Source organism: Myxocyprinus asiaticus, chromosome 30, assembly GCF_019703515.2.
Source record: "Myxocyprinus asiaticus isolate MX2 ecotype Aquarium Trade chromosome 30, UBuf_Myxa_2, whole genome shotgun sequence".
Classification (NCBI taxonomy): domain Eukaryota; kingdom Metazoa; phylum Chordata; class Actinopteri; order Cypriniformes; family Catostomidae; genus Myxocyprinus; species Myxocyprinus asiaticus.
Genome location: NC_059373.1, coordinates 23310335 through 23335713, shown reverse-complemented (window position 1 = coordinate 23335713; position 25379 = coordinate 23310335). Strand labels below are relative to the sequence as shown.

The 25379-nt window shown below is 36.7% G+C and overlaps 2 protein-coding genes across 2 annotated transcripts in view; one reads left to right on the top strand and one right to left on the bottom strand.

Moving 5' to 3' along the window:
• Positions 1-25379, bottom strand: part of LOC127421662 (uncharacterized) — a 726036-nt gene that overhangs the window by 486706 nt on the left and 213951 nt on the right. The window lies entirely within an intron of this gene.
• Positions 1-25379, top strand: part of si:ch211-250g4.3 (muscle-specific protein 300 kDa) — a 64971-nt gene that overhangs the window by 16597 nt on the left and 22995 nt on the right. The window contains exon 5 of the mRNA XM_051663335.1: positions 1-25379. This exon is cut by the window's left edge and continues 9496 nt beyond it; it is cut by the window's right edge and continues 22995 nt beyond it. Coding sequence (XP_051519295.1) covers positions 1-25379 — 25379 coding nt within the window.

Below are 25379 nucleotides of genomic sequence, written 5' to 3'. Positions count from 1 at the left end.
CAACACAACTTCAGAAAGACAGAGATGAAATTGCCAGTCTTGCTGAAGAGATAAAGAACAAAAATGAAATTCTGGATGAAATGAAAGTTGCAAACGAATCTGCATCAGCAAATCTACAAAGAGAGAAGGAGAATCTTGAGCAAATGAGGGTGCATATTTCTAAACAGACAGAGGATATTGAAAATGAAAAAGAAAAAATAAGAGCCAGAAAAGATGAACTAAAACGACTGCAAGCAGACATTAATAAACAACAAAGTGAAATGGAAAACCTCAAACGAATCATCACTACAGAGAAGAACCAGCTTGAACTGCGAAAGGCTGAAATAGAAAAGGAAATAGAAAAACAACAAAAAGAAGTTAATGACGTTGTGGAATTCACAAAGAATGAAAAGAGCCTTCTTGAAAATGAAAGAGCTGCAATGATCTGTGAAAAAGAGGACATGATGGATGAACTGAAAAAGAAGTCTGAATATGTGGATCTCCTCTTGAAAGAGGTATTGACTGAAAAGGAATTACTGAAGAGAAATGGGGAAGATGTAGAAAGAAAAAGAGCCAATGTAGACAAAGATTCAGAGAGTCTTAAACTTGAGAGAGAAGCTTTTGAGAATGAGAAGGAAACAATGGAAAAAATGAAAACTAACCTCCAAAAAGAAGCACATGAGATTAAAAAGCTAAAACTAGAGGCACAACGTGATAGACAGAGGGTGGAGGAAATGGCAGCTCAACTCCAAATGGAGAGAGATGATGTCATTAATCTCATTGAGGAGACAAAAAGAAAACACATGATGTTGGATGAAATGAATGCTGATATTGAAGAGAAAAGGAAAGTCTTTCAATTTGATAAAGACATGCTTGAGAAGCAAAAACTTGACCTGGAGAAAAACAAATGTGAATTTGAAGGTGCTAAGAAAGATCTTGAACAGAAACTTGTAGAGCAAAGAGAAGAGAATGAGATCAAACTGGCAGAGATACAGAAAGAAAGAGAATCTCTAGAGTCGATGAGTGCGAACATCACAAGACAAACAAATGACACTGAAAGGGAAAAGGAACAAATAAGACACAAACAAAAAGAACTTGAGCAACTGCAAGCTGAAATTCAGAATGAACAAAAGGAAGTGGACAATGCCAGAGCCATTATAATAATGGACGGCAACCAGCTTGATCTGAGACAGGCTGAGCTAGACAAACAACAGACAAAAGTCAATGATATAATGGAACTAATGAGAAATGAAAGAGGTCAACTAGATAAGGATAAAGAAGAGATGGAAGAACAGAAGCAGCAAATGGAAAACCATTTGAGAGATGCCCTCAAGACAGAGACTGAGAACTTGGAGCTTCTTAGGCAAGACTTACTTAAAGAAAGGGAAATGATTGATAATAACAGAAAAATGTTGCAGAAAGAAGGCGACGATGTAGATCAAAGAAGAAAGAATCTAGTTCAGGACGTGGAGATGATAACACTTCAGAAACAAGAGTCTGAAGATGAGAAGACTAAGTTAGAACAGATGAAGAGCCAGCTACAAAGAGAAAATGATTACATCAGAAAGCTAAAAGAAGAAACACAGAATGATAGACAGAATTTGGAAAATATGGCAACACAACTTCAGAAAGACAGAGATGAAATTGCCAGTCTTGCTGAAGAGATAAAGAACAAAAATGAAATTCTGGATGAAATGAAAGTTGCAAACGAATCTGCATCAGCAAATCTACAAAGAGAGAAGGAGAATCTTGAGCAAATGAGGGTGCATATTTCTAAACAGACAGAGGATATTGAAAATGAAAAAGAAAAAATAAGAGCCAGAAAAGATGAACTAAAACGACTGCAAGCAGACATTAATAAACAACAAAGTGAAATGGAAAACCTCAAACGAATCATCACTACAGAGAAGAACCAGCTTGAACTGCGAAAGGCTGAAATAGAAAAGGAAATAGAAAAACAACAAAAAGAAGTTAATGACGTTGTGGAATTCACAAAGAATGAAAAGAGCCTTCTTGAAAATGAAAGAGCTGCAATGATCTGTGAAAAAGAGGACATGATGGATGAACTGAAAAAGAAGTCTGAATATGTGGATCTCCTCTTGAAAGAGGTATTGACTGAAAAGGAATTACTGAAGAGAAATGGGGAAGATGTAGAAAGAAAAAGAGCCAATGTAGACAAAGATTCAGAGAGTCTTAAACTTGAGAGAGAAGCTTTTGAGAATGAGAAGGAAACAATGGAAAAAATGAAAACTAACCTCCAAAAAGAAGCACATGAGATTAAAAAGCTAAAACTAGAGGCACAACGTGATAGACAGAGGGTGGAGGAAATGGCAGCTCAACTCCAAATGGAGAGAGATGATGTCATTAATCTCATTGAGGAGACAAAAAGAAAACACATGATGTTGGATGAAATGAATGCTGATATTGAAGAGAAAAGGAAAGTCTTTCAATTTGATAAAGACATGCTTGAGAAGCAAAAACTTGACCTGGAGAAAAACAAATGTGAATTTGAAGGTGCTAAGAAAGATCTTGAACAGAAACTTGTAGAGCAAAGAGAAGAGAATGAGATCAAACTGGCAGAGATACAGAAAGAAAGAGAATCGCTAGAGTCGATGAGTGCGAACATCACAAGACAAACAAATGACACTGAAAGGGAAAAGGAACAAATAAGACACAAACAAAAAGAACTTGAGCAACTGCAAGCTGAAATTCAGAATGAACAAAAGGAAGTGGACAATGCCAGAGCCATTATAATAATGGACAGCAACCAGCTTGATCTGAGACAGGCTGAGCTAGACAAACAACAGACAAAAGTCAATGATATAATGGAACTAATGAGAAATGAAAGAGGTCAACTAGATAAGGATAAAGAAGAGATGGAAGAACAGAAGCAGCAAATGGAAAACCATTTGAGAGATGCCCTCAAGACAGAGACTGAGAACTTGGAGCTTCTTAGGCAAGACTTACTTAAAGAAAGGGAAATGATTGATAATAACAGAAAAATGTTGCAGAAAGAAGGCGACGATGTAGATCAAAGAAGAAAGAATCTAGTTCAGGACGTGGAGATGATAACACTTCAGAAACAAGAGTCTGAAGATGAGAAGACTAAGTTAGAACAGATGAAGAGCCAGCTACAAAGAGAAAATGATTACATCAGAAAGCTAAAAGAAGAAACACAGAATGATAGACAGAATTTGGAAAATATGGCAACACAACTTCAGAAAGACAGAGATGAAATTGCCAGTCTTGCTGAAGAGATAAAGAACAAAAATGAAATTCTGGATGAAATGAAAGTTGCAAACGAATCTGCATCAGCAAATCTACAAAGAGAGAAGGAGAATCTTGAGCAAATGAGGGTGCATATTTCTAAACAGACAGAGGATATTGAAAATGAAAAAGAAAAAATAAGAGCCAGAAAAGATGAACTAAAACGACTGCAAGCAGACATTAATAAACAACAAAGTGAAATGGAAAACCTCAAACGAATCATCACTACAGAGAAGAACCAGCTTGAACTGCGAAAGGCTGAAATAGAAAAGGAAATAGAAAAACAACAAAAAGAAGTTAATGACGTTGTGGAATTCACAAAGAATGAAAAGAGCCTTCTTGAAAATGAAAGAGCTGCAATGATCTGTGAAAAAGAGGACATGATGGATGAACTGAAAAAGAAGTCTGAATATGTGGATCTCCTCTTGAAAGAGGTATTGACTGAAAAGGAATTACTGAAGAGAAATGGGGAAGATGTAGAAAGAAAAAGAGCCAATGTAGACAAAGATTCAGAGAGTCTTAAACTTGAGAGAGAAGCTTTTGAGAATGAGAAGGAAACAATGGAAAAAATGAAAACTAACCTCCAAAAAGAAGCACATGAGATTAAAAAGCTAAAACTAGAGGCACAACGTGATAGACAGAGGGTGGAGGAAATGGCAGCTCAACTCCAAATGGAGAGAGATGATGTCATTAATCTCATTGAGGAGACAAAAAGAAAACACATGATGTTGGATGAAATGAATGCTGATATTGAAGAGAAAAGGAAAGTCTTTCAATTTGATAAAGACATGCTTGAGAAGCAAAAACTTGACCTGGAGAAAAACAAATGTGAATTTGAAGGTGCTAAGAAAGATCTTGAACAGAAACTTGTAGAGCAAAGAGAAGAGAATGAGATCAAACTGGCAGAGATACAGAAAGAAAGAGAATCGCTAGAGTCGATGAGTGCGAACATCACAAGACAAACAAATGACACTGAAAGGGAAAAGGAACAAATAAGACACAAACAAAAAGAACTTGAGCAACTGCAAGCTGAAATTCAGAATGAACAAAAGGAAGTGGACAATGCCAGAGCCATTATAATAATGGACAGCAACCAGCTTGATCTGAGACAGGCTGAGCTAGACAAACAACAGACAAAAGTCAATGATATAATGGAACTAATGAGAAATGAAAGAGGTCAACTAGATAAGGATAAAGAAGAGATGGAAGAACAGAAGCAGCAAATGGAAAACCATTTGAGAGATGCCCTCAAGACAGAGACTGAGAACTTGGAGCTTCTTAGGCAAGACTTACTTAAAGAAAGGGAAATGATTGATAATAACAGAAAAATGTTGCAGAAAGAAGGCGACGATGTAGATCAAAGAAGAAAGAATCTAGTTCAGGACGTGGAGATGATAACACTTCAGAAACAAGAGTCTGAAGATGAGAAGACTAAGTTAGAACAGATGAAGAGCCAGCTACAAAGAGAAAATGATTACATCAGAAAGCTAAAAGAAGAAACACAGAATGATAGACAGAATTTGGAAAATATGGCAACACAACTTCAGAAAGACAGAGATGAAATTGCCAGTCTTGCTGAAGAGATAAAGAACAAAAATGAAATTCTGGATGAAATGAAAGTTGCAAACGAATCTGCATCAGCAAATCTACAAAGAGAGAAGGAGAATCTTGAGCAAATGAGGGTGCATATTTCTAAACAGACAGAGGATATTGAAAATGAAAAAGAAAAAATAAGAGCCAGAAAAGATGAACTAAAACGACTGCAAGCAGACATTAATAAACAACAAAGTGAAATGGAAAACCTCAAACGAATCATCACTACAGAGAAGAACCAGCTTGAACTGCGAAAGGCTGAAATAGAAAAGGAAATAGAAAAACAACAAAAAGAAGTTAATGACGTTGTGGAATTCACAAAGAATGAAAAGAGCCTTCTTGAAAATGAAAGAGCTGCAATGATCTGTGAAAAAGAGGACATGATGGATGAACTGAAAAAGAAGTCTGAATATGTGGATCTCCTCTTGAAAGAGGTATTGACTGAAAAGGAATTACTGAAGAGAAATGGGGAAGATGTAGAAAGAAAAAGAGCCAATGTAGACAAAGATTCAGAGAGTCTTAAACTTGAGAGAGAAGCTTTTGAGAATGAGAAGGAAACAATGGAAAAAATGAAAACTAACCTCCAAAAAGAAGCACATGAGATTAAAAAGCTAAAACTAGAGGCACAACGTGATAGACAGAGGGTGGAGGAAATGGCAGCTCAACTCCAAATGGAGAGAGATGATGTCATTAATCTCATTGAGGAGACAAAAAGAAAACACATGATGTTGGATGAAATGAATGCTGATATTGAAGAGAAAAGGAAAGTCTTTCAATTTGATAAAGACATGCTTGAGAAGCAAAAACTTGACCTGGAGAAAAACAAATGTGAATTTGAAGGTGCTAAGAAAGATCTTGAACAGAAACTTGTAGAGCAAAGAGAAGAGAATGAGATCAAACTGGCAGAGATACAGAAAGAAAGAGAATCGCTAGAGTCGATGAGTGCGAACATCACAAGACAAACAAATGACACTGAAAGGGAAAAGGAACAAATAAGACACAAACAAAAAGAACTTGAGCAACTGCAAGCTGAAATTCAGAATGAACAAAAGGAAGTGGACAATGCCAGAGCCATTATAATAATGGACAGCAACCAGCTTGATCTGAGACAGGCTGAGCTAGACAAACAACAGACAAAAGTCAATGATATAATGGAACTAATGAGAAATGAAAGAGGTCAACTAGATAAGGATAAAGAAGAGATGGAAGAACAGAAGCAGCAAATGGAAAACCATTTGAGAGATGCCCTCAAGACAGAGACTGAGAACTTGGAGCTTCTTAGGCAAGACTTACTTAAAGAAAGGGAAATGATTGATAATAACAGAAAAATGTTGCAGAAAGAAGGCGACGATGTAGATCAAAGAAGAAAGAATCTAGTTCAGGACGTGGAGATGATAACACTTCAGAAACAAGAGTCTGAAGATGAGAAGACTAAGTTAGAACAGATGAAGAGCCAGCTACAAAGAGAAAATGATTACATCAGAAAGCTAAAAGAAGAAACACAGAATGATAGACAGAATTTGGAAAATATGGCAACACAACTTCAGAAAGACAGAGATGAAATTGCCAGTCTTGCTGAAGAGATAAAGAACAAAAATGAAATTCTGGATGAAATGAAAGTTGCAAACGAATCTGCATCAGCAAATCTACAAAGAGAGAAGGAGAATCTTGAGCAAATGAGGGTGCATATTTCTAAACAGACAGAGGATATTGAAAATGAAAAAGAAAAAATAAGAGCCAGAAAAGATGAACTAAAACGACTGCAAGCAGACATTAATAAACAACAAAGTGAAATGGAAAACCTCAAACGAATCATCACTACAGAGAAGAACCAGCTTGAACTGCGAAAGGCTGAAATAGAAAAGGAAATAGAAAAACAACAAAAAGAAGTTAATGACGTTGTGGAATTCACAAAGAATGAAAAGAGCCTTCTTGAAAATGAAAGAGCTGCAATGATCTGTGAAAAAGAGGACATGATGGATGAACTGAAAAAGAAGTCTGAATATGTGGATCTCCTCTTGAAAGAGGTATTGACTGAAAAGGAATTACTGAAGAGAAATGGGGAAGATGTAGAAAGAAAAAGAGCCAATGTAGACAAAGATTCAGAGAGTCTTAAACTTGAGAGAGAAGCTTTTGAGAATGAGAAGGAAACAATGGAAAAAATGAAAACTAACCTCCAAAAAGAAGCACATGAGATTAAAAAGCTAAAACTAGAGGCACAACGTGATAGACAGAGGGTGGAGGAAATGGCAGCTCAACTCCAAATGGAGAGAGATGATGTCATTAATCTCATTGAGGAGACAAAAAGAAAACACATGATGTTGGATGAAATGAATGCTGATATTGAAGAGAAAAGGAAAGTCTTTCAATTTGATAAAGACATGCTTGAGAAGCAAAAACTTGACCTGGAGAAAAACAAATGTGAATTTGAAGGTGCTAAGAAAGATCTTGAACAGAAACTTGTAGAGCAAAGAGAAGAGAATGAGATCAAACTGGCAGAGATACAGAAAGAAAGAGAATCGCTAGAGTCGATGAGTGCGAACATCACAAGACAAACAAATGACACTGAAAGGGAAAAGGAACAAATAAGACACAAACAAAAAGAACTTGAGCAACTGCAAGCTGAAATTCAGAATGAACAAAAGGAAGTGGACAATGCCAGAGCCATTATAATAATGGACAGCAACCAGCTTGATCTGAGACAGGCTGAGCTAGACAAACAACAGACAAAAGTCAATGATATAATGGAACTAATGAGAAATGAAAGAGGTCAACTAGATAAGGATAAAGAAGAGATGGAAGAACAGAAGCAGCAAATGGAAAACCATTTGAGAGATGCCCTCAAGACAGAGACTGAGAACTTGGAGCTTCTTAGGCAAGACTTACTTAAAGAAAGGGAAATGATTGATAATAACAGAAAAATGTTGCAGAAAGAAGGCGACGATGTAGATCAAAGAAGAAAGAATCTAGTTCAGGACGTGGAGATGATAACACTTCAGAAACAAGAGTCTGAAGATGAGAAGACTAAGTTAGAACAGATGAAGAGCCAGCTACAAAGAGAAAATGATTACATCAGAAAGCTAAAAGAAGAAACACAGAATGATAGACAGAATTTGGAAAATATGGCAACACAACTTCAGAAAGACAGAGATGAAATTGCCAGTCTTGCTGAAGAGATAAAGAACAAAAATGAAATTCTGGATGAAATGAAAGTTGCAAACGAATCTGCATCAGCAAATCTACAAAGAGAGAAGGAGAATCTTGAGCAAATGAGGGTGCATATTTCTAAACAGACAGAGGATATTGAAAATGAAAAAGAAAAAATAAGAGCCAGAAAAGATGAACTAAAACGACTGCAAGCAGACATTAATAAACAACAAAGTGAAATGGAAAACCTCAAACGAATCATCACTACAGAGAAGAACCAGCTTGAACTGCGAAAGGCTGAAATAGAAAAGGAAATAGAAAAACAACAAAAAGAAGTTAATGACGTTGTGGAATTCACAAAGAATGAAAAGAGCCTTCTTGAAAATGAAAGAGCTGCAATGATCTGTGAAAAAGAGGACATGATGGATGAACTGAAAAAGAAGTCTGAATATGTGGATCTCCTCTTGAAAGAGGTATTGACTGAAAAGGAATTACTGAAGAGAAATGGGGAAGATGTAGAAAGAAAAAGAGCCAATGTAGACAAAGATTCAGAGAGTCTTAAACTTGAGAGAGAAGCTTTTGAGAATGAGAAGGAAACAATGGAAAAAATGAAAACTAACCTCCAAAAAGAAGCACATGAGATTAAAAAGCTAAAACTAGAGGCACAACGTGATAGACAGAGGGTGGAGGAAATGGCAGCTCAACTCCAAATGGAGAGAGATGATGTCATTAATCTCATTGAGGAGACAAAAAGAAAACACATGATGTTGGATGAAATGAATGCTGATATTGAAGAGAAAAGGAAAGTCTTTCAATTTGATAAAGACATGCTTGAGAAGCAAAAACTTGACCTGGAGAAAAACAAATGTGAATTTGAAGGTGCTAAGAAAGATCTTGAACAGAAACTTGTAGAGCAAAGAGAAGAGAATGAGATCAAACTGGCAGAGATACAGAAAGAAAGAGAATCGCTAGAGTCGATGAGTGCGAACATCACAAGACAAACAAATGACACTGAAAGGGAAAAGGAACAAATAAGACACAAACAAAAAGAACTTGAGCAACTGCAAGCTGAAATTCAGAATGAACAAAAGGAAGTGGACAATGCCAGAGCCATTATAATAATGGACAGCAACCAGCTTGATCTGAGACAGGCTGAGCTAGACAAACAACAGACAAAAGTCAATGATATAATGGAACTAATGAGAAATGAAAGAGGTCAACTAGATAAGGATAAAGAAGAGATGGAAGAACAGAAGCAGCAAATGGAAAACCATTTGAGAGATGCCCTCAAGACAGAGACTGAGAACTTGGAGCTTCTTAGGCAAGACTTACTTAAAGAAAGGGAAATGATTGATAATAACAGAAAAATGTTGCAGAAAGAAGGCGACGATGTAGATCAAAGAAGAAAGAATCTAGTTCAGGACGTGGAGATGATAACACTTCAGAAACAAGAGTCTGAAGATGAGAAGACTAAGTTAGAACAGATGAAGAGCCAGCTACAAAGAGAAAATGATTACATCAGAAAGCTAAAAGAAGAAACACAGAATGATAGACAGAATTTGGAAAATATGGCAACACAACTTCAGAAAGACAGAGATGAAATTGCCAGTCTTGCTGAAGAGATAAAGAACAAAAATGAAATTCTGGATGAAATGAAAGTTGCAAACGAATCTGCATCAGCAAATCTACAAAGAGAGAAGGAGAATCTTGAGCAAATGAGGGTGCATATTTCTAAACAGACAGAGGATATTGAAAATGAAAAAGAAAAAATAAGAGCCAGAAAAGATGAACTAAAACGACTGCAAGCAGACATTAATAAACAACAAAGTGAAATGGAAAACCTCAAACGAATCATCACTACAGAGAAGAACCAGCTTGAACTGCGAAAGGCTGAAATAGAAAAGGAAATAGAAAAACAACAAAAAGAAGTTAATGACGTTGTGGAATTCACAAAGAATGAAAAGAGCCTTCTTGAAAATGAAAGAGCTGCAATGATCTGTGAAAAAGAGGACATGATGGATGAACTGAAAAAGAAGTCTGAATATGTGGATCTCCTCTTGAAAGAGGTATTGACTGAAAAGGAATTACTGAAGAGAAATGGGGAAGATGTAGAAAGAAAAAGAGCCAATGTAGACAAAGATTCAGAGAGTCTTAAACTTGAGAGAGAAGCTTTTGAGAATGAGAAGGAAACAATGGAAAAAATGAAAACTAACCTCCAAAAAGAAGCACATGAGATTAAAAAGCTAAAACTAGAGGCACAACGTGATAGACAGAGGGTGGAGGAAATGGCAGCTCAACTCCAAATGGAGAGAGATGATGTCATTAATCTCATTGAGGAGACAAAAAGAAAACACATGATGTTGGATGAAATGAATGCTGATATTGAAGAGAAAAGGAAAGTCTTTCAATTTGATAAAGACATGCTTGAGAAGCAAAAACTTGACCTGGAGAAAAACAAATGTGAATTTGAAGGTGCTAAGAAAGATCTTGAACAGAAACTTGTAGAGCAAAGAGAAGAGAATGAGATCAAACTGGCAGAGATACAGAAAGAAAGAGAATCGCTAGAGTCGATGAGTGCGAACATCACAAGACAAACAAATGACACTGAAAGGGAAAAGGAACAAATAAGACACAAACAAAAAGAACTTGAGCAACTGCAAGCTGAAATTCAGAATGAACAAAAGGAAGTGGACAATGCCAGAGCCATTATAATAATGGACGGCAACCAGCTTGATCTGAGACAGGCTGAGCTAGACAAACAACAGACAAAAGTCAATGATATAATGGAACTAATGAGAAATGAAAGAGGTCAACTAGATAAGGATAAAGAAGAGATGGAAGAACAGAAGCAGCAAATGGAAAACCATTTGAGAGATGCCCTCAAGACAGAGACTGAGAACTTGGAGCTTCTTAGGCAAGACTTACTTAAAGAAAGGGAAATGATTGATAATAACAGAAAAATGTTGCAGAAAGAAGGCGACGATGTAGATCAAAGAAGAAAGAATCTAGTTCAGGACGTGGAGATGATAACACTTCAGAAACAAGAGTCTGAAGATGAGAAGACTAAGTTAGAACAGATGAAGAGCCAGCTACAAAGAGAAAATGATTACATCAGAAAGCTAAAAGAAGAAACACAGAATGATAGACAGAATTTGGAAAATATGGCAACACAACTTCAGAAAGACAGAGATGAAATTGCCAGTCTTGCTGAAGAGATAAAGAACAAAAATGAAATTCTGGATGAAATGAAAGTTGCAAACGAATCTGCATCAGCAAATCTACAAAGAGAGAAGGAGAATCTTGAGCAAATGAGGGTGCATATTTCTAAACAGACAGAGGATATTGAAAATGAAAAAGAAAAAATAAGAGCCAGAAAAGATGAACTAAAACGACTGCAAGCAGACATTAATAAACAACAAAGTGAAATGGAAAACCTCAAACGAATCATCACTACAGAGAAGAACCAGCTTGAACTGCGAAAGGCTGAAATAGAAAAGGAAATAGAAAAACAACAAAAAGAAGTTAATGACGTTGTGGAATTCACAAAGAATGAAAAGAGCCTTCTTGAAAATGAAAGAGCTGCAATGATCTGTGAAAAAGAGGACATGATGGATGAACTGAAAAAGAAGTCTGAATATGTGGATCTCCTCTTGAAAGAGGTATTGACTGAAAAGGAATTACTGAAGAGAAATGGGGAAGATGTAGAAAGAAAAAGAGCCAATGTAGACAAAGATTCAGAGAGTCTTAAACTTGAGAGAGAAGCTTTTGAGAATGAGAAGGAAACAATGGAAAAAATGAAAACTAACCTCCAAAAAGAAGCACATGAGATTAAAAAGCTAAAACTAGAGGCACAACGTGATAGACAGAGGGTGGAGGAAATGGCAGCTCAACTCCAAATGGAGAGAGATGATGTCATTAATCTCATTGAGGAGACAAAAAGAAAACACATGATGTTGGATGAAATGAATGCTGATATTGAAGAGAAAAGGAAAGTCTTTCAATTTGATAAAGACATGCTTGAGAAGCAAAAACTTGACCTGGAGAAAAACAAATGTGAATTTGAAGGTGCTAAGAAAGATCTTGAACAGAAACTTGTAGAGCAAAGAGAAGAGAATGAGATCAAACTGGCAGAGATACAGAAAGAAAGAGAATCGCTAGAGTCGATGAGTGCGAACATCACAAGACAAACAAATGACACTGAAAGGGAAAAGGAACAAATAAGACACAAACAAAAAGAACTTGAGCAACTGCAAGCTGAAATTCAGAATGAACAAAAGGAAGTGGACAATGCCAGAGCCATTATAATAATGGACAGCAACCAGCTTGATCTGAGACAGGCTGAGCTAGACAAACAACAGACAAAAGTCAATGATATAATGGAACTAATGAGAAATGAAAGAGGTCAACTAGATAAGGATAAAGAAGAGATGGAAGAACAGAAGCAGCAAATGGAAAACCATTTGAGAGATGCCCTCAAGACAGAGACTGAGAACTTGGAGCTTCTTAGGCAAGACTTACTTAAAGAAAGGGAAATGATTGATAATAACAGAAAAATGTTGCAGAAAGAAGGCGACGATGTAGATCAAAGAAGAAAGAATCTAGTTCAGGACGTGGAGATGATAACACTTCAGAAACAAGAGTCTGAAGATGAGAAGACTAAGTTAGAACAGATGAAGAGCCAGCTACAAAGAGAAAATGATTACATCAGAAAGCTAAAAGAAGAAACACAGAATGATAGACAGAATTTGGAAAATATGGCAACACAACTTCAGAAAGACAGAGATGAAATTGCCAGTCTTGCTGAAGAGATAAAGAACAAAAATGAAATTCTGGATGAAATGAAAGTTGCAAACGAATCTGCATCAGCAAATCTACAAAGAGAGAAGGAGAATCTTGAGCAAATGAGGGTGCATATTTCTAAACAGACAGAGGATATTGAAAATGAAAAAGAAAAAATAAGAGCCAGAAAAGATGAACTAAAACGACTGCAAGCAGACATTAATAAACAACAAAGTGAAATGGAAAACCTCAAACGAATCATCACTACAGAGAAGAACCAGCTTGAACTGCGAAAGGCTGAAATAGAAAAGGAAATAGAAAAACAACAAAAAGAAGTTAATGACGTTGTGGAATTCACAAAGAATGAAAAGAGCCTTCTTGAAAATGAAAGAGCTGCAATGATCTGTGAAAAAGAGGACATGATGGATGAACTGAAAAAGAAGTCTGAATATGTGGATCTCCTCTTGAAAGAGGTATTGACTGAAAAGGAATTACTGAAGAGAAATGGGGAAGATGTAGAAAGAAAAAGAGCCAATGTAGACAAAGATTCAGAGAGTCTTAAACTTGAGAGAGAAGCTTTTGAGAATGAGAAGGAAACAATGGAAAAAATGAAAACTAACCTCCAAAAAGAAGCACATGAGATTAAAAAGCTAAAACTAGAGGCACAACGTGATAGACAGAGGGTGGAGGAAATGGCAGCTCAACTCCAAATGGAGAGAGATGATGTCATTAATCTCATTGAGGAGACAAAAAGAAAACACATGATGTTGGATGAAATGAATGCTGATATTGAAGAGAAAAGGAAAGTCTTTCAATTTGATAAAGACATGCTTGAGAAGCAAAAACTTGACCTGGAGAAAAACAAATGTGAATTTGAAGGTGCTAAGAAAGATCTTGAACAGAAACTTGTAGAGCAAAGAGAAGAGAATGAGATCAAACTGGCAGAGATACAGAAAGAAAGAGAATCGCTAGAGTCGATGAGTGCGAACATCACAAGACAAACAAATGACACTGAAAGGGAAAAGGAACAAATAAGACACAAACAAAAAGAACTTGAGCAACTGCAAGCTGAAATTCAGAATGAACAAAAGGAAGTGGACAATGCCAGAGCCATTATAATAATGGACAGCAACCAGCTTGATCTGAGACAGGCTGAGCTAGACAAACAACAGACAAAAGTCAATGATATAATGGAACTAATGAGAAATGAAAGAGGTCAACTAGATAAGGATAAAGAAGAGATGGAAGAACAGAAGCAGCAAATGGAAAACCATTTGAGAGATGCCCTCAAGACAGAGACTGAGAACTTGGAGCTTCTTAGGCAAGACTTACTTAAAGAAAGGGAAATGATTGATAATAACAGAAAAATGTTGCAGAAAGAAGGCGACGATGTAGATCAAAGAAGAAAGAATCTAGTTCAGGACGTGGAGATGATAACACTTCAGAAACAAGAGTCTGAAGATGAGAAGACTAAGTTAGAACAGATGAAGAGCCAGCTACAAAGAGAAAATGATTACATCAGAAAGCTAAAAGAAGAAACACAGAATGATAGACAGAATTTGGAAAATATGGCAACACAACTTCAGAAAGACAGAGATGAAATTGCCAGTCTTGCTGAAGAGATAAAGAACAAAAATGAAATTCTGGATGAAATGAAAGTTGCAAACGAATCTGCATCAGCAAATCTACAAAGAGAGAAGGAGAATCTTGAGCAAATGAGGGTGCATATTTCTAAACAGACAGAGGATATTGAAAATGAAAAAGAAAAAATAAGAGCCAGAAAAGATGAACTAAAACGACTGCAAGCAGACATTAATAAACAACAAAGTGAAATGGAAAACCTCAAACGAATCATCACTACAGAGAAGAACCAGCTTGAACTGCGAAAGGCTGAAATAGAAAAGGAAATAGAAAAACAACAAAAAGAAGTTAATGACGTTGTGGAATTCACAAAGAATGAAAAGAGCCTTCTTGAAAATGAAAGAGCTGCAATGATCTGTGAAAAAGAGGACATGATGGATGAACTGAAAAAGAAGTCTGAATATGTGGATCTCCTCTTGAAAGAGGTATTGACTGAAAAGGAATTACTGAAGAGAAATGGGGAAGATGTAGAAAGAAAAAGAGCCAATGTAGACAAAGATTCAGAGAGTCTTAAACTTGAGAGAGAAGCTTTTGAGAATGAGAAGGAAACAATGGAAAAAATGAAAACTAACCTCCAAAAAGAAGCACATGAGATTAAAAAGCTAAAACTAGAGGCACAACGTGATAGACAGAGGGTGGAGGAAATGGCAGCTCAACTCCAAATGGAGAGAGATGATGTCATTAATCTCATTGAGGAGACAAAAAGAAAACACATGATGTTGGATGAAATGAATGCTGATATTGAAGAGAAAAGGAAAGTCTTTCAATTTGATAAAGACATGCTTGAGAAGCAAAAACTTGACCTGGAGAAAAACAAATGTGAATTTGAAGGTGCTAAGAAAGATCTTGAACAGAAACTTGTAGAGCAAAGAGAAGAGAATGAGATCAAACTGGCAGAGATACAGAAAGAAAGAGAATCGCTAGAGTCGATGAGTGCGAACATCACAAGACAAACAAATGACACTGAAAGGGAAAAGGAACAAATAAGACACAAACAAAAAGAACTTGAGCAACTGCAAGCTGAAATTCAGAATGAACAAAAGGAAGTGGACAATGCCAGAGCCATTATAATAATGGACAGCAACCAGCTTGATCTGAGACAGGCTGAGCTAGACAAACAACAGACAAAAGTCAATGATATAATGGAACTAATGAGAAATGAAAGAGGTCAACTAGATAAGGATAAAGAAGAGATGGAAGAACAGAAGCAGCAAATGGAAAACCATTTGAGAGATGCCCTCAAGACAGAGACTGAGAACTTGGAGCTTCTTAGGCAAGACTTACTTAAAGAAAGGGAAATGATTGATAATAACAGAAAAATGTTGCAGAAAGAAGGCGACGATGTAGATCAAAGAAGAAAGAATCTAGTTCAGGACGTGGAGATGATAACACTTCAGAAACAAGAGTCTGAAGATGAGAAGACTAAGTTAGAACAGATGAAGAGCCAGCTACAAAGAGAAAATGATTACATCAGAAAGCTAAAAGAAGAAACACAGAATGATAGACAGAATTTGGAAAATATGGCAACACAACTTCAGAAAGACAGAGATGAAATTGCCAGTCTTGCTGAAGAGATAAAGAACAAAAATGAAATTCTGGATGAAATGAAAGTTGCAAACGAATCTGCATCAGCAAATCTACAAAGAGAGAAGGAGAATCTTGAGCAAATGAGGGTGCATATTTCTAAACAGACAGAGGATATTGAAAATGAAAAAGAAAAAATAAGAGCCAGAAAAGATGAACTAAAACGACTGCAAGCAGACATTAATAAACAACAAAGTGAAATGGAAAACCTCAAACGAATCATCACTACAGAGAAGAACCAGCTTGAACTGCGAAAGGCTGAAATAGAAAAGGAAATAGAAAAACAACAAAAAGAAGTTAATGACGTTGTGGAATTCACAAAGAATGAAAAGAGCCTTCTTGAAAATGAAAGAGCTGCAATGATCTGTGAAAAAGAGGACATGATGGATGAACTGAAAAAGAAGTCTGAATATGTGGATCTCCTCTTGAAAGAGGTATTGACTGAAAAGGAATTACTGAAGAGAAATGGGGAAGATGTAGAAAGAAAAAGAGCCAATGTAGACAAAGATTCAGAGAGTCTTAAACTTGAGAGAGAAGCTTTTGAGAATGAGAAGGAAACAATGGAAAAAATGAAAACTAACCTCCAAAAAGAAGCACATGAGATTAAAAAGCTAAAACTAGAGGCACAACGTGATAGACAGAGGGTGGAGGAAATGGCAGCTCAACTCCAAATGGAGAGAGATGATGTCATTAATCTCATTGAGGAGACAAAAAGAAAACACATGATGTTGGATGAAATGAATGCTGATATTGAAGAGAAAAGGAAAGTCTTTCAATTTGATAAAGACATGCTTGAGAAGCAAAAACTTGACCTGGAGAAAAACAAATGTGAATTTGAAGGTGCTAAGAAAGATCTTGAACAGAAACTTGTAGAGCAAAGAGAAGAGAATGAGATCAAACTGGCAGAGATACAGAAAGAAAGAGAATCGCTAGAGTCGATGAGTGCGAACATCACAAGACAAACAAATGACACTGAAAGGGAAAAGGAACAAATAAGACACAAACAAAAAGAACTTGAGCAACTGCAAGCTGAAATTCAGAATGAACAAAAGGAAGTGGACAATGCCAGAGCCATTATAATAATGGACAGCAACCAGCTTGATCTGAGACAGGCTGAGCTAGACAAACAACAGACAAAAGTCAATGATATAATGGAACTAATGAGAAATGAAAGAGGTCAACTAGATAAGGATAAAGAAGAGATGGAAGAACAGAAGCAGCAAATGGAAAACCATTTGAGAGATGCCCTCAAGACAGAGACTGAGAACTTGGAGCTTCTTAGGCAAGACTTACTTAAAGAAAGGGAAATGATTGATAATAACAGAAAAATGTTGCAGAAAGAAGGCGACGATGTAGATCAAAGAAGAAAGAATCTAGTTCAGGACGTGGAGATGATAACACTTCAGAAACAAGAGTCTGAAGATGAGAAGACTAAGTTAGAACAGATGAAGAGCCAGCTACAAAGAGAAAATGATTACATCAGAAAGCTAAAAGAAGAAACACAGAATGATAGACAGAATTTGGAAAATATGGCAACACAACTTCAGAAAGACAGAGATGAAATTGCCAGTCTTGCTGAAGAGATAAAGAACAAAAATGAAATTCTGGATGAAATGAAAGTTGCAAACGAATCTGCATCAGCAAATCTACAAAGAGAGAAGGAGAATCTTGAGCAAATGAGGGTGCATATTTCTAAACAGACAGAGGATATTGAAAATGAAAAAGAAAAAATAAGAGCCAGAAAAGATGAACTAAAACGACTGCAAGCAGACATTAATAAACAACAAAGTGAAATGGAAAACCTCAAACGAATCATCACTACAGAGAAGAACCAGCTTGAACTGCGAAAGGCTGAAATAGAAAAGGAAATAGAAAAACAACAAAAAGAAGTTAATGACGTTGTGGAATTCACAAAGAATGAAAAGAGCCTTCTTGAAAATGAAAGAGCTGCAATGATCTGTGAAAAAGAGGACATGATGGATGAACTGAAAAAGAAGTCTGAATATGTGGATCTCCTCTTGAAAGAGGTATTGACTGAAAAGGAATTACTGAAGAGAAATGGGGAAGATGTAGAAAGAAAAAGAGCCAATGTAGACAAAGATTCAGAGAGTCTTAAACTTGAGAGAGAAGCTTTTGAGAATGAGAAGGAAACAATGGAAAAAATGAAAACTAACCTCCAAAAAGAAGCACATGAGATTAAAAAGCTAAAACTAGAGGCACAACGTGATAGACAGAGGGTGGAGGAAATGGCAGCTCAACTCCAAATGGAGAGAGATGATGTCATTAATCTCATTGAGGAGACAAAAAGAAAACACATGATGTTGGATGAAATGAATGCTGATATTGAAGAGAAAAGGAAAGTCTTTCAATTTGATAAAGACATGCTTGAGAAGCAAAAACTTGACCTGGAGAAAAACAAATGTGAATTTGAAGGTGCTAAGAAAGATCTTGAACAGAAACTTGTAGAGCAAAGAGAAGAGAATGAGATCAAACTGGCAGAGATACAGAAAGAAAGAGAATCGCTAGAGTCGATGAGTGCGAACATCACAAGACAAACAAATGACACTGAAAGGGAAAAGGAACAAATAAGACACAAACAAAAAGAACTTGAGCAACTGCAAGCTGAAATTCAGAATGAACAAAAGGAAGTGGACAATGCCAGAGCCATTATAATAATGGACAGCAACCAGCTTGATCTGAGACAGGCTGAGCTAGACAAACAACAGACAAAAGTCAATGATATAATGGAACTAATGAGAAATGAAAGAGGTCAACTAGATAAGGATAAAGAAGAGATGGAAGAACAGAAGCAGCAAATGGAAAACCATTTGAGAGATGCCCTCAAGACAGAGACTGAGAACTTGGAGCTTCTTAGGCAAGACTTACTTAAAGAAAGGGAAATGATTGATAATAACAGAAAAATGTTGCAGAAAGAAGGCGACGATGTAGATCAAAGAAGAAAGAATCTAGTTCAGGACGTGGAGATGATAACACTTCAGAAACAAGAGTCTGAAGATGAGAAGACTAAGTTAGAACAGATGAAGAGCCAGCTACAAAGAGAAAATGATTACATCAGAAAGCTAAAAGAAGAAACACAGAATGATAGACAGAATTTGGAAAATATGGCAACACAACTTCAGAAAGACAGAGATGAAATTGCCAGTCTTGCTGAAGAGATAAAGAACAAAAATGAAATTCTGGATGAAATGAAAGTTGCAAACGAATCTGCATCAGCAAATCTACAAAGAGAGAAGGAGAATCTTGAGCAAATGAGGGTGCATATTTCTAAACAGACAGAGGATATTGAAAATGAAAAAGAAAAAATAAGAGCCAGAAAAGATGAACTAAAACGACTGCAAGCAGACATTAATAAACAACAAAGTGAAATGGAAAACCTCAAACGAATCATCACTACAGAGAAGAACCAGCTTGAACTGCGAAAGGCTGAAATAGAAAAGGAAATAGAAAAACAACAAAAAGAAGTTAATGACGTTGTGGAATTCACAAAGAATGAAAAGAGCCTTCTTGAAAATGAAAGATGTCAGCTTGATCTGAGACTAGCTGATCTAGATAAACAACAAACAGAATTGAATGCCATTATGGACTCAGTAAAGACTGAGAGAAGTCGACTAGATAAGGATAAAAAAGAGATGGAAGAAAACACTGAGAACTTGGAAATTCTAAGACAAAACTTGCATAAAGAAAGGGAGTTAATTGATAATAACAGTAAATTTCTGCAGAAAGAAAGTGATGATTTAGACCAAAAGAGAAAGAATCTGTCTCAGGACTTGATGATGTTAACATTTCAGAAACGTGCGATTGAAGATGAAAAGGACATATTAGAACAGATGAAGATCCAGCTTCTAAGAGAAACTGATGATATTAGAAATCTAAAGGAAGAGACAGAAAGTGAAAGACAACATTTGGAAGAAATGGCTGCACAACTTCAGAAAGAAAGAGATGAGATTGTGGAATTTGCAACTAACGAAAAGAATAGTGTTGAAAGCAAAAGAGCTGCAATGGCCAAAGAAAAACAGGACTTGATGAATGAGTTGAAAAAGAAGACCGAAAATGTGGAACTCCTCATGGAAGAGGTACTTACAGAGAAGAAATTACTTGAAAAGTCCAGGCAATTTCTAAATAGAGATATAGAAGATGTAGATAAAAAGAGAGCTAATTTAGACAAAGACTCAGAGAGTCTCAAACTTGAGAGAGAAGCTTTTGAGGGTGAGAAGGAAATGATGCGACAATTGAAATATGAGCTACGAAGAGAAGCGGATGAGATTGAGAAGCTAAAACTAGAGATACAACACGAAAGACAGAGGGTGGAGGAAATGGCAACTCAATTCCAAAAAGAAAGACATGATTTCAGTTATCTAGATGAGGACACAAAAAGAAAGAAAGATATTTTGGATAACACTTATATTGAAATACAGAAGGAACAACAAGCAATTGAGAGTGACAAAGACTTGATCAGAAAGGAACATTCTGATCTGGAGAAAACCAAAGATAAGGAAGATCTTGAATGCCAACTTGCTGAACTTAAGGCAAAACTTGAGATCACAATGGAAGAGATACAGCAAGAGAGAGACACTCTTCAGCAGATGAGGGAGAAAATCTCAAGAGAAAGAATTATCCTTGAAAATGAAAAGGAGCAGTTAAGAATGGGAAAGGATGATCTTGAGAGAATGAGAGCAGACATTAAAAAACAGCGAGAAGATCGCTTGAGGTTCGAAATCCCATTAGAAGAGAGTCTGCTTGGGAAAGCAAAGACTGCAATGGTTTTTCAGCAGAGTGCAGTGGATGCAGCCAACAGAGTCTCAGAAAAGGAGAGGACTGATCCTGACAGACAAAGAGTCATGACAGAGCAAGTGAAGGAATTACACTTCCATTTGAAAGATGCATTAGAAACAGACACAGAGAGAATGAAGCCAGACATACATGATAAAGATGAGATCATGTCTGAGAAGCAGCTTATTGAAGATGAGAGGGAGAAGTTCGATCAGATGAGAGCCGATTTGCTAAATGAAGCAGATCATATTGAAAAGCAAAAGCAGGACATCCAGAATGAAAGACAGAAGCTAGAAGAAATGGCAGCTCAACTTCGAGAAGAAAGGGGGATTATTGAGAGTCTTAATGAGGAGATTAATGTGCAGAAATACAATCAACAAAGAGTTGCAACTGAGTTTGAAATGGAGAAGGCTGATCTTGAGAAAATCAAGACAGAAATTGCTAAAGCCAACGATTATTTTACAGAACAAAGGGAAAATCATGAGATGATAGTGGCAGAGATAAAGAGCGAGAAGGACACTATTGAAAAAATGAGGATGGACATCTCTAAACAAGTGGAAATTATTGAAAACGAGAATGGAAATCTATCACGCAGAGAAAGTGAACTTGTACAGCTCCAAGGAGATGTTCTAAAACAACAGCAGGAGATGGATGAGCTGAAGAACATTATCATGCTGGAAATGAATCGGCTTGACCAGAGACAGATTGATATTGATCATTTACAGAGAGAGGCTGATGATTTAATGGAATTTACAAAGACAGAAATGACAAATATAGAAAAAGAAAGGATTGAATTGATGGCACAGAAGAGGAATATGGAAAGCAATATGGTCATGCTAGAGAAGGAGAAGGAGAACATTAAGCAACTGAAAATAAAGTTACTTGAAGAAAAAGATGCAGTTGAAAAAGAAAGAGGGCTGCTGACTAGAGATTTGGATAATATGCAGAGACAGAAAATGGATATAGAGAGAGAAATTGAGAATATAAAAATTGAGAAGCAAAAAATTGAGAATGAGAAGGAAGAGCTACAGAAGATGAAAACTGACCTTCAAATAAAAGCTGAGGACTTTGAGAATCGAATTGAGGAGACAAACAGTGACAGACAGAAACTAAAAGAGATGGCAGCCCAATTTCAAAAACAGAGAGATGACATTATTAGTCTTCCTGAAAAGAGCCAAATGGAGGGAGAGTTCTTAGTTGGAACATATGATGAGATAGATAAGCAAAGGGAAGTCATTAAATCTGACAAAGACCTGCTTCAAGAAGAAAGGTCTGAGCTGGAGAAAACCAAGGCAGAGATTAGCAAAGCCATGGTAGATCTAGATAATAGAAGAGCTGTGATACAGGTTGAGATAGACATACTGGAGCAGATGAATACAAAGAACTTGAGACAAATAGCTCAAATTGAAGATGAGAAGGAAGAAATAAGGCACAAAGAGAATAAACTAGATCAAATGAAAGTGGAACTTCAAAATCAACAAAAGGAAATGGATGACATGAAAAACAACATAATAATGGAAAGAATCGATATGGAGAATTTGGAACAAAAGAGAGCCGAATTGGCCAGAGACTTCGAAAACCTCAGCATTCAGAAACAAGCTTTTGAGAATGAGAAAGATGACATGTATAATATGAGGGCTGAACTACACAAAGAGAAAGAAGATATCCTGAAGCTAAAGCTAAACCTTCACATAGAAGGACAAAGGTTTGCAGCAGAGCTAGAAAAAGAGAGACAGCATCTTGTTGAGGAGGCCAAACTCAAAAATGACATCCTGAATGAAATGCAAGCTGAGATAGAAAGACAGCAAAAAGCCATTGCTGTAGACAAAGAGATGATTACAAATGAAAGGTTGGATCTGGAGAAAACCAAGGAAGATTTCAAAAGGCAGTGTGCTATCCAGTCGGAGAAGAATGACATCACACGGACTGAGCTGCAGAAAGAGAGGAATAATCTTGATCAGATTGATGTGGAGATATTAAGACAAAAACATGACCTTGAGAGAGAAAAGGCGGAGTTGTTAGAGCAGAAGCAGTTGATGGAGGTCAATTTGAGGGAAATGCTTAAGAAGGATACTGAAAATATGGACCACCTTAAGAAACAGCTGTTGGAGGAGTTTAAATCAATTGAGGAAAACAAGAAACAACTGGAAAAAGACATAAATGACATGAAGCAAAAGAAATCAAACCTGAATGAAGAATTAGAGTTGATAACAATCAACAAAAAGAATATTCAAGATGAAAAAGATGATCTAGAGCAAATGAAAGCAGAGCTCCAAAGGAAAACTGAGGCTATAGAAAAGTCAATGCAAGAGATGAGTGAGAGAAGGAAAGATGCACTTGAGGGAGATACTGAAGAGAGCAAAATGAAAGCAGACCTATATAAACAAAATACTGAGATACAGCAACAAAAGGAGGAGTTGGAAACATATGCCAAAAAGCTGAAAGAATGCAAACTAGAACTACAGAAGGCAAAAACTGAGATAGAGAAATGTAGGGAAGATTCTGATCTTGAAAGACAGGTAATAAAACAGATGGAAGAAAATTTACAAAAGGAAAGAGAAAGTATTGAGGATATCAGACGTAATCTACTTAATCAGGAAGAGGCAATTGAAAAAGAAAAGACAGCAGTAAAGTTGAGAACTCATGAGCTACATCTCCTCCAAGCAGAAACAGAAAAACTAAAAGAAGAGATGGTTAAACAAAAGGATGAATCAGAGCAAGGAATACAAGAAGAGCGAAGGAGACTAAAGATGGCAGAGGAGGAATGGGCTGCACAAATTAAAAAGTTGCAAGAAGAGATGGACATAATCAAAGACCTAAAGGCTGAATTAGCAAAAGAACAAGAATCAAATGATGAAAAGTTGAAAGAGGTCATGAGAGAAATGGAAAAATATGATAAGATGACAGCTCTGCAACAAAAGCAAAGAGAAGAAAACGAAAAGGATTTGGAAGAAACCAAACGTGAGAAACAAGAACTGGAAGACATCAGATTAAATATTCTAATTCAAAAAGAGCAGTTTGAGACAAAAAGGCATTCTGAGATGGAGAAACTCATTAGTATGAGAGCTGAAATACAGAAACAAACCCAAGAATTAGAGGATAAGATTCAAAAGACTAAACTTGAGATGGGAGAACTGAAGCTTCTTCATGATGAAACTGATAGCAAGAGGAAAGATCTTGATCAAAGGATAAGACAGGCTGTAAGAAAAAGAGATGAGATGGAGAAAATAAGGGCTGACATAGAAAATGCAAATGAGAAGCTTAAAATGGAAAGGATCATGCTAAGTATAGAGCGGGGTGAGATGGAACAACTAAAAGCTGAGATTCAAAGAGCGAAAGAGGGAATGGAATCTCCCATGGAAGAGAGAGGTGGCGATCTGGAGGAGAGAGAACAGATGAACACTGAGTTACAGAGGCTTATTCAAGAGGTTGAAAAGACTGGTGAAATGGCTTGGAAAACAGAATATGATCTGGAAAAAAGGATGGAGAGAGGTGGTGATGTTGAAGTAGAGGAAAGACAAGAAATGAGTGCTTACATGCAGAGATTGATCCACGAAATTGAGCATATTAGAAATGTTCTAAGAAGAATGAAAGAAGAAGTCAACACAACTAGGAAAGAAAGACTTGAACTGGAGAACATGAGGCAGGAAGTTGAAGCCATGAGACAGAAAATTAAAGAAACTTATGAGCAGCAGAAGAATGAGATACAACATGAAAGACAGCAAATAGAAAGAAGCAAAGACTTGTTGAGTAGAGAGAGAAGTGAATTTGAGAAAAAAAGAGCTGCTTTGGAGAGTCAAAGACAAGAAATGGCATTGGACAAACAAAAACTACATAATCAATCTGAACTACTGCATAAAGCAAAGGCTGACACACAGAAGAAATCTGAGATTCTGGAAAGCCTTCTAGAAGAGACAACCAGAGAGAAAGCAGAAGATACATTACCCAGGGGAAAGGAAGGAAGTGAGAGTTTCTCTGAAATGACAGACGGAGTGTCAGTGGATTTAACAGATAAAATGGAAGCATTAAGCATTGACGACCCACAAGATGTTACAAATGAGGAAAGTGAGCGCATGATGGAAGAAGTGAACAGACAAATAAAAACAGTGACAGGGATGAAGGCTGAGGGGCATCGACAACAGTTAGAACTTGAAAAGAGTAAAGTAGATATAAACCATCAGAGGGCCGAGCTAGGTAAAATGAGGTCTGTTATATTAAAAAGTGAAAGGGACACTGAAAGTAGAGAGCCAGGATTACCATCAGGTGAGGTGGAACTGATGGAAATTCAGAGACAGAAAGAAGAATTAGAAGAAAGAATTCAAAAAATGAGGCATGAGAAGAGAGAACTGGAAGTCATTAGGTCTGAGATAGTCCTAGAAAAGAGGGATCTGGATCAGAAAATGAAACAAGTAGTGAGAAAAAGGGATGAGATGGAGAGAATGAAGACTGAGATAGCAAAGGCCAGAGAAGAGATCAACAGAGAGGGGAAAGATCTGGAGCTGCTAAGGAATAACATTCAAAGCACTAGAGATGATTTTGAACTCTTGATGGAGAGAACTACCAATCTAGAAGATGACGAAACTACAAACACTGACATT